General features: G+C 42.1%; 1 protein-coding gene across 1 annotated transcript; it reads left to right on the top strand.

The window, feature by feature from the left end:
• Positions 1-256: 256 nt before the first annotated feature.
• LOC115208423 (14-3-3 protein beta/alpha-1) lies at positions 257-9,823 on the top strand. The gene is made up of 6 exons (XM_029776477.1): positions 257-416; positions 4,971-5,271; positions 5,606-5,729; positions 6,186-6,349; positions 7,845-7,940; positions 8,079-9,823. The coding sequence occupies exons 2-6, from the start codon at positions 4,978-4,980 to the stop codon at positions 8,133-8,135; spliced, it is 735 nt and encodes a 244-aa protein (XP_029632337.1). The 5' UTR covers positions 257-416; positions 4,971-4,977; the 3' UTR covers positions 8,136-9,823.
• The last annotated feature ends 5,785 nt before the right edge of the window (positions 9,824-15,608 follow it).

Consider the following 15,608-nt stretch of genomic DNA (forward strand, 5'->3'; position numbering starts at 1 on the left):
AAATCTTCTCGCTTGGTGAGCCCCCCCAAAAGAAATGGGCCCAGTTATCACTCTTGTGTAGGTCGTCATTGTAAATAATAATTTGTTCTTAACTGACTTGCCTAGTTAAACAAAGGTTCATTGTAAAAACATGTTTTGCTTCGCCTCTTCTCTGCAGTAACTATGGTGACCACTACGTCATTCTATAGTAGTTCCCGTAGCCTTTATGACGTCAACGACCCTGTACAACGCTCTGAAAACCCCGGAGTGCTGTTACCATAGATACTGGCGGAGGAGGGTGGGGTTTAGAGGAAGCGGAAGTGTCAGCACAGGCGGAAGTGGTACTGCCCTGAATATCCCGAGCAGCGAACCTAGGACAGCTTGATACTCCCATCGTTCAGAGGAAAAAAAAGCAAGATTCAAAATACATTCTAAATGTGAGTTTACTTGCATAAAGTTGATTCTGGTATTATTTCCTGGTTAAGGTAGAGCATTTTGGGCCTATAATAACACAACAATGGCTCAAATCGCTATCTATGGCGGAAGGTGCCTATTGTGGTTTGGGGCTGGGTACAATGACTTAGGCCGAGACGTGTGATTGAATGGCGAACTAGAGCTCACAAACAAGCTAGGATGTAGATTATTGTTAACCAATAGGGGAGATCTGCCATGGAATATATGAATCAAAAATTGTTCCATTATGAAATGTGTATAGAGACTGAAAAACACAGTTTGCCAGGCTAACGTTCCCATCCTGGTCGTCGTGAAATCAAGATATCTTACCAGTGCTAGCAAGCTAATGCTAACTTGACGATATCTCCAGCGAATTTTACAAGTGACTGGACTGCAATACACAGGCCTTTGCGATTCATGAACAATAAAATAAATCAGGTGCTTATAACGAATTAAAATGACATTTTAGTAAATCCAACTCATTCGTAGCATTCAATTACGCTAGCTAACGTTAGTTGGTTTGCTAACGGTATCGCTCCATCTTAAAATTCCGCAAGGGAATGCGACAGAGGGCGTAGCTAGCCAACTACCAACATCTTCAATGGACTGGAATATAGCACGCTAGCTAGCGCCATAGCAATGAGGTTGCCTATGGATCTTATAGGGCAATGCTGCAGTTTTTCCGCCATGGACGTTCCATTGCTAAATCCGTGATTAAAGAATAGCAGGTTGTCATGTTATCGGGTTTATAGCGATAATAACTAATGTAGTGGCAATTAAGACGTTTGTCCTTTGGTATTTTAGGACACCATACTTTCATAGTACTCCAGGCATTGTAAATAAACTAACGCAAGTGACAGATCAGAGTCAAAATTGACTTAGCGGCCATAATAAGCTTGTAGTTAACATAGCCATAATAATACATTGGTTAAACAATAGGTCCTATTAATTATATGGGTAAAACAATATAGCTAAGATCCCCTGCGGCGTTGTCACTGAGTACTGTGACCATTTCATGTTATTTTCTATTGGTGCCTAGGGCATTAGAAACATTCCTTGCTCTAGGTGTAAGTCTAGAGCTGTGTTTCACCTCTAACCTTATCACTTTGTTTACATTTTTATTTACTATAATGGTTATTTGTTACAGGGTTTCCAAAATTCGGTCCTGGGGTCCTCCTTGGGGACACATTTAGGTTTTTGCCCTAGCACTACACAACTGATTAAAATAACCAACTCATCATCAAGCTGATTCAGATAATCAAAGCTTGATGATGAGTTGGTTATTTTAATCAGTTGTGTAGTGCTAGGGCAAAAACCTAAATGTGCACACGGGGACTGAGTTTGGGAAACCCTTGTTTAAAGATGGTCTTCTGATTATGGCCTAAAACTTCCTAGAGCCCCAATGGGACTTGATCAACAGTTGAATGAGTTTAGCATCTGCAAGATAAATTTACGATTCCGTCAGCCTTTTTCACAAACACACTGCTAGGGGCTAATAATGTCTTAGCATATGAGGCTACATGGATGTGTATACTTGCCTATGAGTGTGTTATGCCTACAGCGTTTTTATAATAATAATCTAGTCTTCCTTGTCACGTGTAAATGGCAGGGCATAACATTTACTTTTTGGTACACCAGCCACTGACAGGTAGATTTAAAAATCTACCAGCCTCTCAGATTTTTTTACCAGCCAATATATTTTTTCACACAAATTTCACCAAGAAAACACAAACGAACGGATGAGCATGCTTTGTAATGTTTCTAAAACAAATGTATTATTAATAAGAAGTAATGTGGGTTATTGTTTTTCATTTTTTGTGATGTTTAACCAAAATATCACAGATTAGACAAAAATGCTCCTTTAAGGGCATGAGGTTACCGTTGTAGTGCGACTCAAGTCATGTTTGTGCCTGTGAGATTGTCTGACTAGTAGAAGTGTTGTCTTCTTTTCCCTAGCAGTTAAAGCTCAAACATAGAAAAACAACCTAGCATGTGAACAAAACAATGTAAATAGCCAAGAAACACAAGGACAAAGTCTCACTTGAGTAGATGTTTGTTTTAGACCAACTTTTATGCCTGTGCGCAGCACTTCTAAAAAATCTGAATCTTTCACTCTGCTCTTCATGTGCGCACAGCCCCCAGCCAGGCAGTGTTGAAGAGCGAGGTGGAATAGGCTATATAGGATTTGTAGTTCTTTGACTTTGTGCAATTAATTTACCAGCTATGGAACAAAACGGCAGAAATTCTTTGAAAACAGCTACTGCAGAATTTATTTTACTATAAATGTGATCATACATTACTTTCTATTCACAAATGTGAGTGAAATACTCACACTGTGGAGCCCTAACCACCCGCCAACGTGGCTGGTGAAATAGACATTTAACCCGCCAACGCCAAAATCTACTCGCATTTGGCAGGTGTTTATTTTAGGCCCTGGTAAATTGGCTGGTCAGGCTAGGTTCACCAAGTGTCCAGTAGAGGGCGCAGCTACTCCAAGAATTCACTGAGGTGAAACCTGGCTTAAAAACGAATGAACCCGATGCAGTAAAAGACACACAATCTGATCATGCTTTCCTGCAACACAAGCTGTTGACTGACTGGCCTAGCCTATATAGACATTCAGATCAACAATAGAGCTATCTTCATTGTTATGGATGTGTTTTTAGCTTGGCTAGCATATCGTGTCCAAAAATGGTGTTGATATAGGCTAGCCTACTATAGGTTGAACGTTGCACGCATTCACACCATATGGTGTCTTCCTTGCTATAGCCTATTGCATATGGAACTTTAGTGTAGCCTACACTTCAAGTATTTATTAGGCCTACATTAATTGTGGTTGTATTGTGAATCGAAGAGCAGGCAACACTTAGTCAATTAATAATATGAAAGGAGCATCTTGGAGTTACTCAGACCAAAACACAGGCTATATGATAGGCGTAATACAGAAATGTTCATCACTACAATGAATATACCAGAAATTACGTAGATGTGTACACTTAATTATACAAGGTTTTATATGCATCTCGATTCTCTACTTCGTCACATTTGCACTATTTCACTCGAGGACCAGCAGTGGAGGCTTTCCTCCTTAAAAATAATCTTATATTTGACAACACACAATGTCTCAATACAAAGTTATATAATGTGCCTACTTTTTTTGTGAAAGTACATGGATGTGCGTTAAATGGATGAGCAAAAACATGTAATTTGGTCATGTACACTACCGGTCAAAAGTTTTAGAACACCTACTCATTCAAGGGTTTTTCTTTATTTTTACTATTTTCTACATTGTAGAATAATAGTGAGACATCAAAACTATGAAATAACACATATGGAATCATGTAGTAACCAAAAAAGTTTTAAACAAATCAAAATATATTTGAGATTCTTCAAATAACCACCCTTTGACTTGACAGCTTTGCACACTCTTGGCACTCTCTCAACCAGCTTCACCTGGAATACTTTTCCAACAGTCTTGAAGGAGTTCCCACATATGCTGAGCACTTGTTGGCTGCTTTTCCTTCAGTCTGCCGTCATGCTCATCCCAAACAATGGTTTGAGAAAATGCCAAGTGTGCAAAGCTGTCAAGGCAAATGGTGGCTACTTTGAAGAGTCTCATATAAAATATATTTTGATTTGTTTAACACTTTTTTTGGGGGTTACTACATGATTCCATATGTTATTTAATCATTTTGATGTCTTCACTATTATTCTACAGTGTAGAAAATAGTAAAAAATTAAGAAAAACCCTTGAATGAGTAGGTGTTCTAAAACTTTTGACCGGTAGTGTATGCGAAAACCTTTTAGAATTTTGTATGATGTCAGTAGCCTAGTCAAAGGCAGCATTATGCTAAAATATATTGGCACACTCCATTTTAGACCATAGGTAACAAATTAAACCAAGTATTTGAATGTTAAACAATCTGCCACTAGTGGCCTAATGGAACAAATGCAATTGGATGGTGGCTCTACTGTTTAAGGTCTCTGATAGGTTGTTATTTTGTTACCGGATATAATTATCTGCTCAGCTGGTTAATTTGGCCAGGATGGCCTATGAGAAAAGCTAGCAGCTAGCCATTTTAGACCAATGGTTTAAACCATGGTCTAAGCAAAGTTCACAAGTATGGCCCCTAAGGAAATAACTTTGGAGTAACTCCTGAGTGGTGTCTGAAAGGTTTTTCATGTTGACATATAATGTTCTGATTTTATTAATCAGTTTTAATACATAGCCTATTGAATAATCAGTAATTAGGCCAAATATTAGTATAGACTTCTCACTCAGTTAGAGGGCCTCATTTCTGAGATATAGACAACCCAATAGCATGTCCAGAGTTGTTCCGGGGTTGATGTAAATTCCATTTAAATTCAATCGGGAAGTAAACTGAAATTAAATGCATTGAAAGGCAAGTTTACTGAAGTTTATTTCATTTCAGTCATTGTCAGTTGACTGAATTGACAATGACCCCAGTGTTTCTCAATTTTTATGATGGCTATGTTGCTCGCTGTGACTATGACCTCAACTCTGTGACCTTTCACAGTCTCGACATGGACAAGAACGACCTGGTACAGAAGGCTAAGCTGGCCGAGCAGGCCGAGCGCTATGACGACATGGCGGCGGCTATGAAGGCGGTGACGGAGCAGGGCGGCGAGCTCTCCAACGAGGAGCGCAACCTGCTGTCGGTGGCCTACAAGAACGTGGTGGGTGCGCGTCGCTCCTCCTGGCGTGTCATCTCCAGCATCGAGCAGAAGACCGAGGGCAATGAGAAGAAGCAGCAGATGGCACGCGAGTACCGCGAGAAGATTGAGGCTGAGCTGCAGGACATCTGCAAGGACGTGCTGGTGAGAGAGTGCGGCCGCTTGCTACTCCCAATGGGCCCCCCTTGCTCTTAAATGAAGGGTCCCATGATGTTATGGGGATGGGTGTAACACTGGGGCTTTATTTCAATTCATTTATAGCCTGTTCATTTAGAGTCCAGGCAATTTGGGAATGCCCTATACTCAACAGGCATTTTTCATTAGGCATTCTGATTGTGAGCTGGAATGAATTTGACCCCAAAGCCAGGTTACAAAGCATAATCTATTTTGGGTTCATCTTTTGTTTGGTCCTGTGTGTTGAAAGGGCAGACTTGAATTGACTGACACCCAACCAACCCCTCTTTTTTTTCTGTTTTAGGCACTCCTCGACAATTACCTCATCGCCAATGCGACTCAGGCAGAAAGCAAGGTGTTCTACCTTAAAATGAAAGGTGACTACTACAGATATCTGTCTGAGGTGGCATCTGGAGAATCAAAGAAGAGTAAGTTGATCATCTCTGTCCATGGGGAAGCTTCTGAGTCACCCATATTTGTTAATCAGTTTTCTTCAACCTCTGATTTTCATAGAAATAAGCAAAACCTCCCATTTGATGTCCGCATAGTACATTTATTTATTTTATTTAACCTTTATTCAACTAGCCAAGTCAGTTGAACAAATTCTTATTTACAATTACAGCCAATGAACAGTGGGTTAACTGCCTTATTCAGGGACAGAACGACAGATTTTTACCTTGTTAGCTCGGGGATTTGATCTAGCAACCTTTCGGTCACTGGCTCAACGCTCTAACCATTAGGCTATGTGCCGCCCCGTAAGATCTAGACAATGTTTAATCAGTATCCATTATACAGGAGATGGGCTGTGAAATTAAACATGAATTCATTTCAACAAAAGCATTATGCCGTTAATTAATTGGACCTCTTCTCCCTCTCTGTCACAGCCACAGTGGAGAACTCCCAGCAGGCCTACCAGGAGGCCTTTGACATCAGCAAGAAGGACATGCAGCCGACACACCCCATCAGGCTGGGGCTCGCTCTCAACTTTTCTGTCTTCTACTATGAGATCCTCAACTCCCCCGAGCAGGCCTGCAGTTTGGCGAAGGCGGTGGGGCACCGTTATACACTGTCTCTCTCGCATAAACACACACATGTTCCTCCATCACACAGCAGCGCCTGTGTGATCAGCATGAGTCTGGCCTAACCGAATCAATACAGAGCACAAACACGCCCCTCCTGCTCAGCTACACTAAAGATACAAAAGTATGTGGACACCCCTTCAAATTAGTGGATTCCGCTATTTCAGCCACACCAGTTGCTGACAGATGTATAAATTGAGCACACAGCCATGCAATCCCCATAGACAAACATTGACAGTAGAATGGCCTTACTGAAGAGCTTAGTAACTTTCAACGTTGCACCATCATAGGATGCAACCTTTCCAACAAGTCAGTTTGTCAAATTTCTGCCCTTCTAGAGCTGCCCCGGTCAACTGCAAGTGCTGTTATTGTGAAGTGGAAACTTCTAGGAGCAACAATGGCTCAGCTGCGAAGTGGTAGGACAAAGAAGCACACAGAATGGGTAAAGGGTAAAAAATGGTCTGTCCTCGGTTGCAACACTCCACTACTGAATTCCAAACTGCCTCTGGAAGCAACATCAGCAAAATAACTGTTCGCCAGGAGCTTCATGAAATGGGTTTCCATGACTGAGCAGCCACACACAAGCCTAAGATCACCATGCGCGATGCCAAGCGTCGGCTGGAGTGGTGTAAAGCTCGCCGCCATTAGACTATGGAGCAGTGGAAACACGTTCTCTGCAGTGAGGAATCACGCTTCACCATCTGGCAGTCTGACGGACGAACCTGGGTTAGGCGGATGCTAGGAAAACGCTACCTGCCCAAATGAATAGTGCCAACTGTAAAGTTTGGTGGAGGCGGAATAATGGTCTGGGGTTGTTTTTCATGTTTCGGGCTAGGCCCCTTAGTTCCAGTGAAGGAAAATTTTAATGCTACAGCATACACTGACATTCTAGACGATTCTGTGCTTCCAATGTTGTGGCAACAGTTTGGGGAAGGCCCTTTCTTGTTTCAGCATGACAATGCCCCTGTGCACAAAGCGAGGTCCATACAGAAATGGTTTGTTGAGATCGGTGTTGAAGACCTTGACTGGCCTGCACAGAGCCCTGACCTCAACCTCACCCAACATCAGTGCCCGACCTCACTAATGCTCAGCGATGTTCCAACATCTAGTGGAAAGCCTTCCTAGAAGAGTGGAGGCTGTTTTAGCAGCAAAGGGGGGGACCAACTCCATATTAATGCCAATGATTTTGAAATGAGATGACCAGGTGTCCACATACTTTTGGTCTGACACAAACCTGCTCGTTAACACCGGTGCTCGTGCTGTTGGCGTTTGCCAGATATTGAATAAAAAATAGACTTTAATGGATGGTGCTTTGTCATCTGGTATGCCAAGATTTGTCAGTTGGTAAGCCCTTTTTAGGGGTAATACATTTAAAACGTGTTTTGGAGGCATTGTAGGTTTTCGTATTCTGGGTCTTTCAGAACATGTTTTTTACCCTCTTCCATATGCCTCTTTTCCCTCTAGGCTTTCGACGAAGCGATCGCCGAGCTTGACACCTTGAACGAGGACTCTTACAAAGACAGCACCCTGATCATGCAGCTACTAAGGGACAACCTCACTGTAAGTGCTTACAATACACGCCTTGTCCATGTAATGTCATTCAAATGCATAATAGTTTGATACTCTTGGAACTGAATACCTCAAGTGTATGAATCCAATGAACTCAATGGTTGGATTTGTTTTTCTCCCCCTCTGCAGCTGTGGACATCAGAAAACCAGGGTGATGAGGGGGATGCCGGTGAAGGGGAGAACTAAAGGCGTTGCACTTCACTGTTAATCCACCCACACCCTTCTCTCTCTTCTCTTACACATATACAGCCCGTACATTCCCGCTCCATCCAGCCTCTTCCTTTCTGTATGACAAGCAGCATGAATTGTACCTGACCTACCAGTTGTGCCCTTTCTCCGATATGCTCCAAGGCAACAGGGTAACACTCAGTTGTTAACAAGCCGAGTCTTGTTTTGTGAGGAGAAAAACAATTCTAAAATTGCCCAGTTGAGTGGCATGGCCATTCCCTCCTCCACCTCCCTTCCTTTTGATTCCCTCCAAACATTTAAAAAATATGTTCTTTCACCGAGCAAGTTATGCACTTATAGTATCCATTTTTTGCTTTCCTAGTGTACTAGCGATTGCTGGTTTGACTCAGAAAATGTATTAAACTGTCTGTTTATTTTCAACAAACACTGTGATGCTTAGTTATTCTCCACATAATCACATTCTGGATGATAAAATTCAGGACTGTATGGTTTGAGTAGCAGTGCAATTCTGCTGTGGCCTCATACAGAATGGTATAACGGGCTGTATTGTGACACTGACTAACATGCGTATTGTTTGTTTATTTTGCATATGGAATTAAAATGAATAAAAGGGACCCTACTGTAGGTTTTGCCATTCCACATCTGTCCAGTTAAAAATAAGAAAAATATAACATTCCATCAGAACCTAACATTAAGACAATATACCTTTTTTGAACAAACCTGGAACATTCTCCTATTCAGCTGTCATAAAGGTGCTGTTTGAAATCAGTACAATGATCCTGGTTTGTTCTTAAATGTTACTTTTTGCTTTGTGTAATAATGACTCACACTTTGGCTCAACTGTAAATTGTAAACATTTGCGGTAAATATAAATCTGTCTTAAATGTAATGTTAACCTGCTTGCAAAGAAACACCTTAAAGCTGTTGCGTTGAACTTTGACGTCTTGGTTATTCAAGCCTATCTTGATAGCCTTATGCTGACAGTACAAACTGACCAGTTTCCTTCATGAAATGATATCTAAGCGAATGTATGCTTTTGCCCACGACGAGTGTGTAAGCAAGTCCCCTAATGTAAGTTGTGTAAGGAGGTTGTCTATCATAGTCAGAGATGGCATTGCTGCTTTTGTTTTGTGTATCTCCAGAGGAGACCATATTATAGTGGAATGCGGTCAGTGGATGGGATAGATTCTGGAGTAGTGCAAGGACCCTTGAGGTAGCTGAATTCACTCAGTGTCACAATACCTTGTCATCACCATAACATTCCACTTAGGTGTAGAATTGATCTGTCTCAGTCAGTCTTGCTGAAGACAATGCTTCATGCACTGAAGAAAAATCGCCCCTTTTAGCTGAACAAATGGCAGTTATTCTACGCTTCATTAAAAAAAAAAATGCAGTAGTGAATGTGGAACCGAGCCTGTCTGTATATCTGGTATCTCCAATTGCTTTATTTTTACTGACCGGTATTCTGCCTAAAGTTTGCTTCTGTGACGGTTTTATTGCTTAGTGCGCACGTGGTTGTGACATTTTAGACTAGCATTAAAAAAATACAAACAAACAAAAAAACTGGTTATTGACGTAAAACAACATTGTGTATGTCTTTTAAAACAGTTCTAGTTTCACCTTACATGTTATCAGGAAATGTAAAAGACAATTTAAAGTGAAATAAAAGTTTTATCAGTTCCAAATGTTCCTGTTTTGTTTTTATATTCACTGGTTTGTGTCTATGACGGAGTTGCTGCCTAAAACTCTAGTTGAAAACCCAAAAATGTTTCCTTGAAAAAGTCTTAAGTGTTATTTAATGTCCAATTAAAACATTGGCTACTTATTTGACAGAAAAATTGCATTCCACCTCAGAAAGAAGGCTTAATCTTTTCCTCAGGCGTCCTATTTTTATTTATTCCTGTCTACTAAGGGCTCTTGAATATTTTAAACCGGGTAGTTTGGGTCCTGGATGCTGATTGGGTGAAAGCTGTGGTATATCAGACCGTATACCACTGGTATGACAACATTTATTTTTACTTCTCTAAATAGGTTGGTAACCAGTTTATAATAGCAATAAGGCACCTCAGGGGTTTGTGGTATATGGGCGAAATACCATGGTCACACCTCCTCCTTAAATATACTATTACACACAACCTAAAAATGTAAATGAAGCATCAGGGCATTACACTATATATACAAAAGTATGTGAACACCCCATCAAATGAGTGGATTCGGCTATCTCAGCCACACCCTTTGGTGACAGGTGTATAAAATCGAGCACAGTCATGCAATCTCCATAGACAAACATTGGCAGTAGAATGGCCTTACTGAAGAGCTCAGTGACTTTCAACATAGCACTGTCATAGGATGCCACCTTTCCAACAAGTCAGTTCATCAAATTTCTGCCCTGCTAGAGCTGCCCTGGTCAACTGTAAGTGCTGTTATTGTGAAGTGGAAACGTCTAGGAGCAACAATGGCTCAGCCGCAAAGTGGTAGGCCGAGTGCTGAAGCGCGTAGTGCGTACAAATCATCTGTACTCTTGCAACACACAACCGAGTTCCAAACAGCCTCTGGAAGCAACGTCAGCTCAAGAACTGTTCGTCAGGAGCTTCATGGTCGGGCAGCCGCTCACAAGCCTAAGATCACCATGCCAAGTGCCGGCTGGAGTGGGGTAAAGCTCGTCGCCATTGGACTCTAAAGCAGTGGAAACGCGTTCTCTGGGGTGATGAATCACACTTATCCATCTGGGTTTGGCGAATGCCAGGAGAACACTACCTGCCCCAATGCATCTTACGGCTACAGCATGCAATGACATTCTAGACGATTCTGTGCTTCCAACTTTGGCAAGTTTGGGGAAGGCCATTTCCTGTTTCAGCATGACCCCAATGTCCCCTTGCACAAAGCGAGGTCCATACAGAAATGGTTTGTCGAGATCGGTGTGGAAGAACTTGACTGGCCTGCATAGAGCCCTGACCTCAACCACATCGAACACCTTTGGGATGAATTGGAGCGCTGACTTCGAGCCAGGCCTAATCGCCCAACATCAGTGCTCGACCTCACTAATGCTCGTGGCTGAATGGAAGCAAGTCCCTGCAGCAATGTTCCAACATCTAGTGGAAATCTGTCCCAGAAGAGTGGAGGCTGTTATAGCAGCAAATGGGGGACCAACTCCATATTAATGCCCATGATTTTGGAATGAGATGTTCGACGAGCAGGAGTCCACATACTTTTGGTCATATAGTGTATATCCTCAAGTGCACCCATTGGCAACAATGAAGATACATGGTGCAACAAAATAACGATTTCCCTTAACAAAAGGTTTGCCAAATATCCAAGTTAATTGGATAGCCTCAGGAAATGCCTCCCAGTTCCGAAAATAGGAGGATGGGCTTCCCATTGAGATATTTACCACGCTTAAATGCACACCAATATCCCGTTATTATTTGGGATACTCAAGTATTCTCTTTTTGAGTTGATATAAACATCATGTCCATTTACAATAACCCGGATAAGATGCCTGGAATATGCTGATTTTAGACTGGATACTGTGGCATGTCTTATACTGTTTACTGTTGTTTTTCGCTGTCTGCGCAGGCTCAGCTTTGCATATAATAGGTGTTGTGTGATGATATTTTCATCTGATTGTCAAACAAATCACTTCAAAAAGTAGGCTACCTGCACCATAATAATTTGTTTTGCTGATACTCCATACTGGACCATATAGCCTACTGGCTTAGGCTACTTTCACCCCTAATTTAGCTATACATTCCTGTTTGTCATTTCCAACATTTGGTAGGCCATATTATAATTTCCCATTTCTGCTTATGGGGAACACTATGGCTCCTAATTCCTATATCTAGGAAGGCTTGAAAAACAGGTGGTGCTGAATTCAGACCTTAACGCATTTCCCTCCAATGTTCTCTTAATGACATTATGGTGATCTATACAGTGACCCAGGAAGAACTTTTGGAATTCCATGCTTATCTAAAGTTTATGAATGAACACCTTAATTTCACCATTAACCATGACCTATCACAAATCCATTTTTTCTCTACAGATCTCTATAGGGAACCTACAGACAGGAAATACCCTCCTTAGAGGTGACAGTTTTTATCCATGTCCACTTATTAAAAGTCTCCCTATAAGTCAATTCAGTCGCATCAGAAGACTATGCAGCTCTGATGCTTCTTATCAGAAACAGACCATGGACCTCACACAACGGTTTAAGGAAAGGGGGTACAAAGACAACTGGGTAAAACATGCAAATGGTCGTTCTGAAGGACTAACAGTTGGAAAGCCTTCAACCAAAAGTTTAAGAAAAAGCAGAACATGTCCCCTCATGCTTCACCCAATACTCACCATTGGGGAAGGCATTTGAGGACATTATCAGGAAGCACTGGTACATTATTGACACTGACCCACAATTGAAACCCATTTTTAAATATCACCCACGTATGGTCTTTAAAAGACCCCCAAATGTGAGAGGCATTGTGGTTAAATCTGATTAGCCACCAGAGAAAAGGGAAACTTTCTTGGACAAGGTTCCGGAGGGTAATTACAAATGTGGCCAATGTGCTCAATGCAGCTTCATGTTCAAATGCAACTCATTTACCCAGCCCGCACAGAACAAAGATTTAAGATCAAAGGCTTGATTACCTGCACGTCCACCAATGTTATTTACATGTTGAAATGTCCTTATGGTCTGTCTTACATAGGGAAAACCCATAGAAGCCTTAAGACACGGATCAGTGAGCACCGCAGCAATATACAGACAGGTGAGACAAAAAAATCTGGTTGCTGTTCATTTTGTACAAGATAAACATCCTATTAGTTCTCTGAGATACATTGGAATAGAAATGGTCAAGATGTCACACAGGGGAGGGGTTCATTGAGAGGAAACTTCTTCAAATGGAATCTGAAGAAGTTTGACATAAAACCGTTTTTATAAAATGTCCAAATTGTGTTTTTTTTTTTATCCAAATGCTTGCTCATTTGGATGCCTGGGTTAATGTTGAGCACTTTCTGGGAGTGGGAATGCCATTTCCACTTCTACCAGCTCACGTTTATTGCCTATGGTGATGTTCCTCTTCCCAGATGTTGCTGAACTTACAATGCCTGGATAGGTATTTTACGCTTTGCGTCGTGTGTAAGAACAGCCCTTAGCCGTGGTATATTGGCCATATACCACACCCCCTCATGCCTTATTGCTTAAATATACTGAGATGACATTGCTGAAACTTAAAATATTGATCATCCGAAAATACATTTACCAAAAAATATGTTCAAACATCTTGTAATTGAAGCAATAACTGGACAATGGAAAACAACTGGTTTCAAAACTGGTATCATCTAATTCAGCCCCCATCACGGAGGATGAGTGTCTCTGATTTGTCCCCCATTTGTTTCCCCAAATCGAAATCTGCCATAAAACTACATCTAAAGATGATGCATTACTGATAGAATTGTCAACATGTCAGGTGATATAGATGGTAATATGTTTCAATATGCTCGTAAATGCAACTATACTGAAATAAAATATCCCCCAAAAAATGTCATACGCACGAAAACCAAATTTCTCTCAAATTTCGTGCACAAATTTGTTTACATCCCTGTTAGTGAGCATTTCTCCATTGTCAAGATAATTCATCCACCTGACAGGTGTGGCATATCAAGAAGCTGATTAAACAGTATCATTACACAGGTGCACCTTGTGCTGGGGGCAATAAAAAGCCACTAAAATGTGCAGTTTTGTCACACAACACAATACCACAGATGTTTCAAGTTTTGAGGCAGTGTGCAATTGGCATGCTGACTGCAGGAATGTCCACTACAGCTGTTGCAAGATCATTTAATGTTAATTTCTCTACCATAAGCCGCCTCCAACTTCAATTTTGAGAATTTGGCTGTATCTCCAACCGGCCTCACAACTCAAATCAAATCAAATTTATTTATAAAGCCATTCTTACATCAGCTGATATCTCAAAGTGCTGTACAGAAACCCAGCCTAAAAGCCCAAACAGCAAGCAATGCAGGTGTAGAAGCACGGTGGCTAGGAAAAACTCCCTAGAAAGGCCAGAACCTAGGAAGAAACCTAGAGAGGAACCAGGCTATGAGGGGTGGCCAGTCCTCTTCTGGCTGTGTCGGGTGGAGATTATATAACAGAACATGGCCAAGATGTTCAAATGTTCATAGATGACCAGCAGGGTCAAATAATAATAATCACAGTGGTTGTCGAGGGTGCAACAGGTCAGCACCTCAGGAGTAAATATCAGTTGGCTTTTCATAGCCAATCATTCAGAGTATCTCTACCGCCCCTGCTGTCTCTAGAGAGTTGAAAACAACAGGACTGGGACAGGTAGCACGTCCGGTGAACAGGTCAGGGTTCCATAGCCGCAGGCAGAAAAGTTGAAACTGGAGCAGCAGCACAGCCAGGTGGACTGGGGACAGCAAGGAGTCATCAGGCCAGGTAGTCCTGAGGCATGGTCCTAGGGCTCAGGTCCTCTGAGAGAGAGAAAGAAAGAATTTAAGAGAGCAAACTTAAATTCACACAGGACACCGGATAAGACAGGAGAAATACTGCAGATATAACAGACAGACCCTAGCCCCCCGACACATAAACTAGTGCAGCATAAATACTGGAGGCTGAGACAGGAGGGGTCGGGAGACACTGTGGCCCCGTCCGACGATACCCCCGGACAGGGCCAAACAGGCAGGATATAACCCCCACACCACTAGAGGGATATCTTCAACCACCAACTTACCTTCCTGAGACAAGGCCGAGTATAGCCCACAAAGATCTCCGCCACGGCACAACCCAAGGGGGGGCGCCAACCCAGACAGGAAGATCACGTCAGTGACTCAACCCACTCAAGTGACACACCCCTCCTAGGGACAGCATGGAAGAGCACCAGTAAGCCAGTGACTCAGCCCCTGTAATAGGGTTAGAGGCAGAGAATCCCAGTGGAGAGAGGGGAACCGGCCAGGCAGAGACAGCAAGGGTGGTTCGTTGCTCCAGTGCCTCTCCAGTGCCTTTCACCTTCACACTCCTGGGCCAGACTACACTCAATCATAGGACCTACTGAAGAGATGAGTCTTCAATAAAGACTTAAAAGTTGAGACCGAGTCTGCGTCTCTCACATGGGTAGGCAGACCATTCCATAAAAAAATGGAGCTCTATAGGAGAAAGCCCTGCCTCCAGCTGTTTGCTTAGAAATTCTAGGGACAGTTAGGAGGCCTGCGTCTTGTGACCGTAGCGTACGTGTAGGTATGTACGGCAGGACCAAATTGGAAAGATAGGTAGGAGCAAGCCCATGTAATGCTTTGTAGGTTAGCAGTAAAACCTTGAAATCAGCCCTTGCCTTAACAGGAATCCAGTGTAGAGACGATAGCACTGGAGTAATATGATCAAATATTTTGGTTCTAGTCAAGATTCTAGCAGCCGTGTTTAGCACTAACTGAAGTTTATTTAGTGCTTTATCTGGGTAGCCA

This window comes from Salmo trutta, chromosome 14, assembly GCF_901001165.1.
Source record: "Salmo trutta chromosome 14, fSalTru1.1, whole genome shotgun sequence".
Taxonomy (NCBI): domain Eukaryota; kingdom Metazoa; phylum Chordata; class Actinopteri; order Salmoniformes; family Salmonidae; genus Salmo; species Salmo trutta.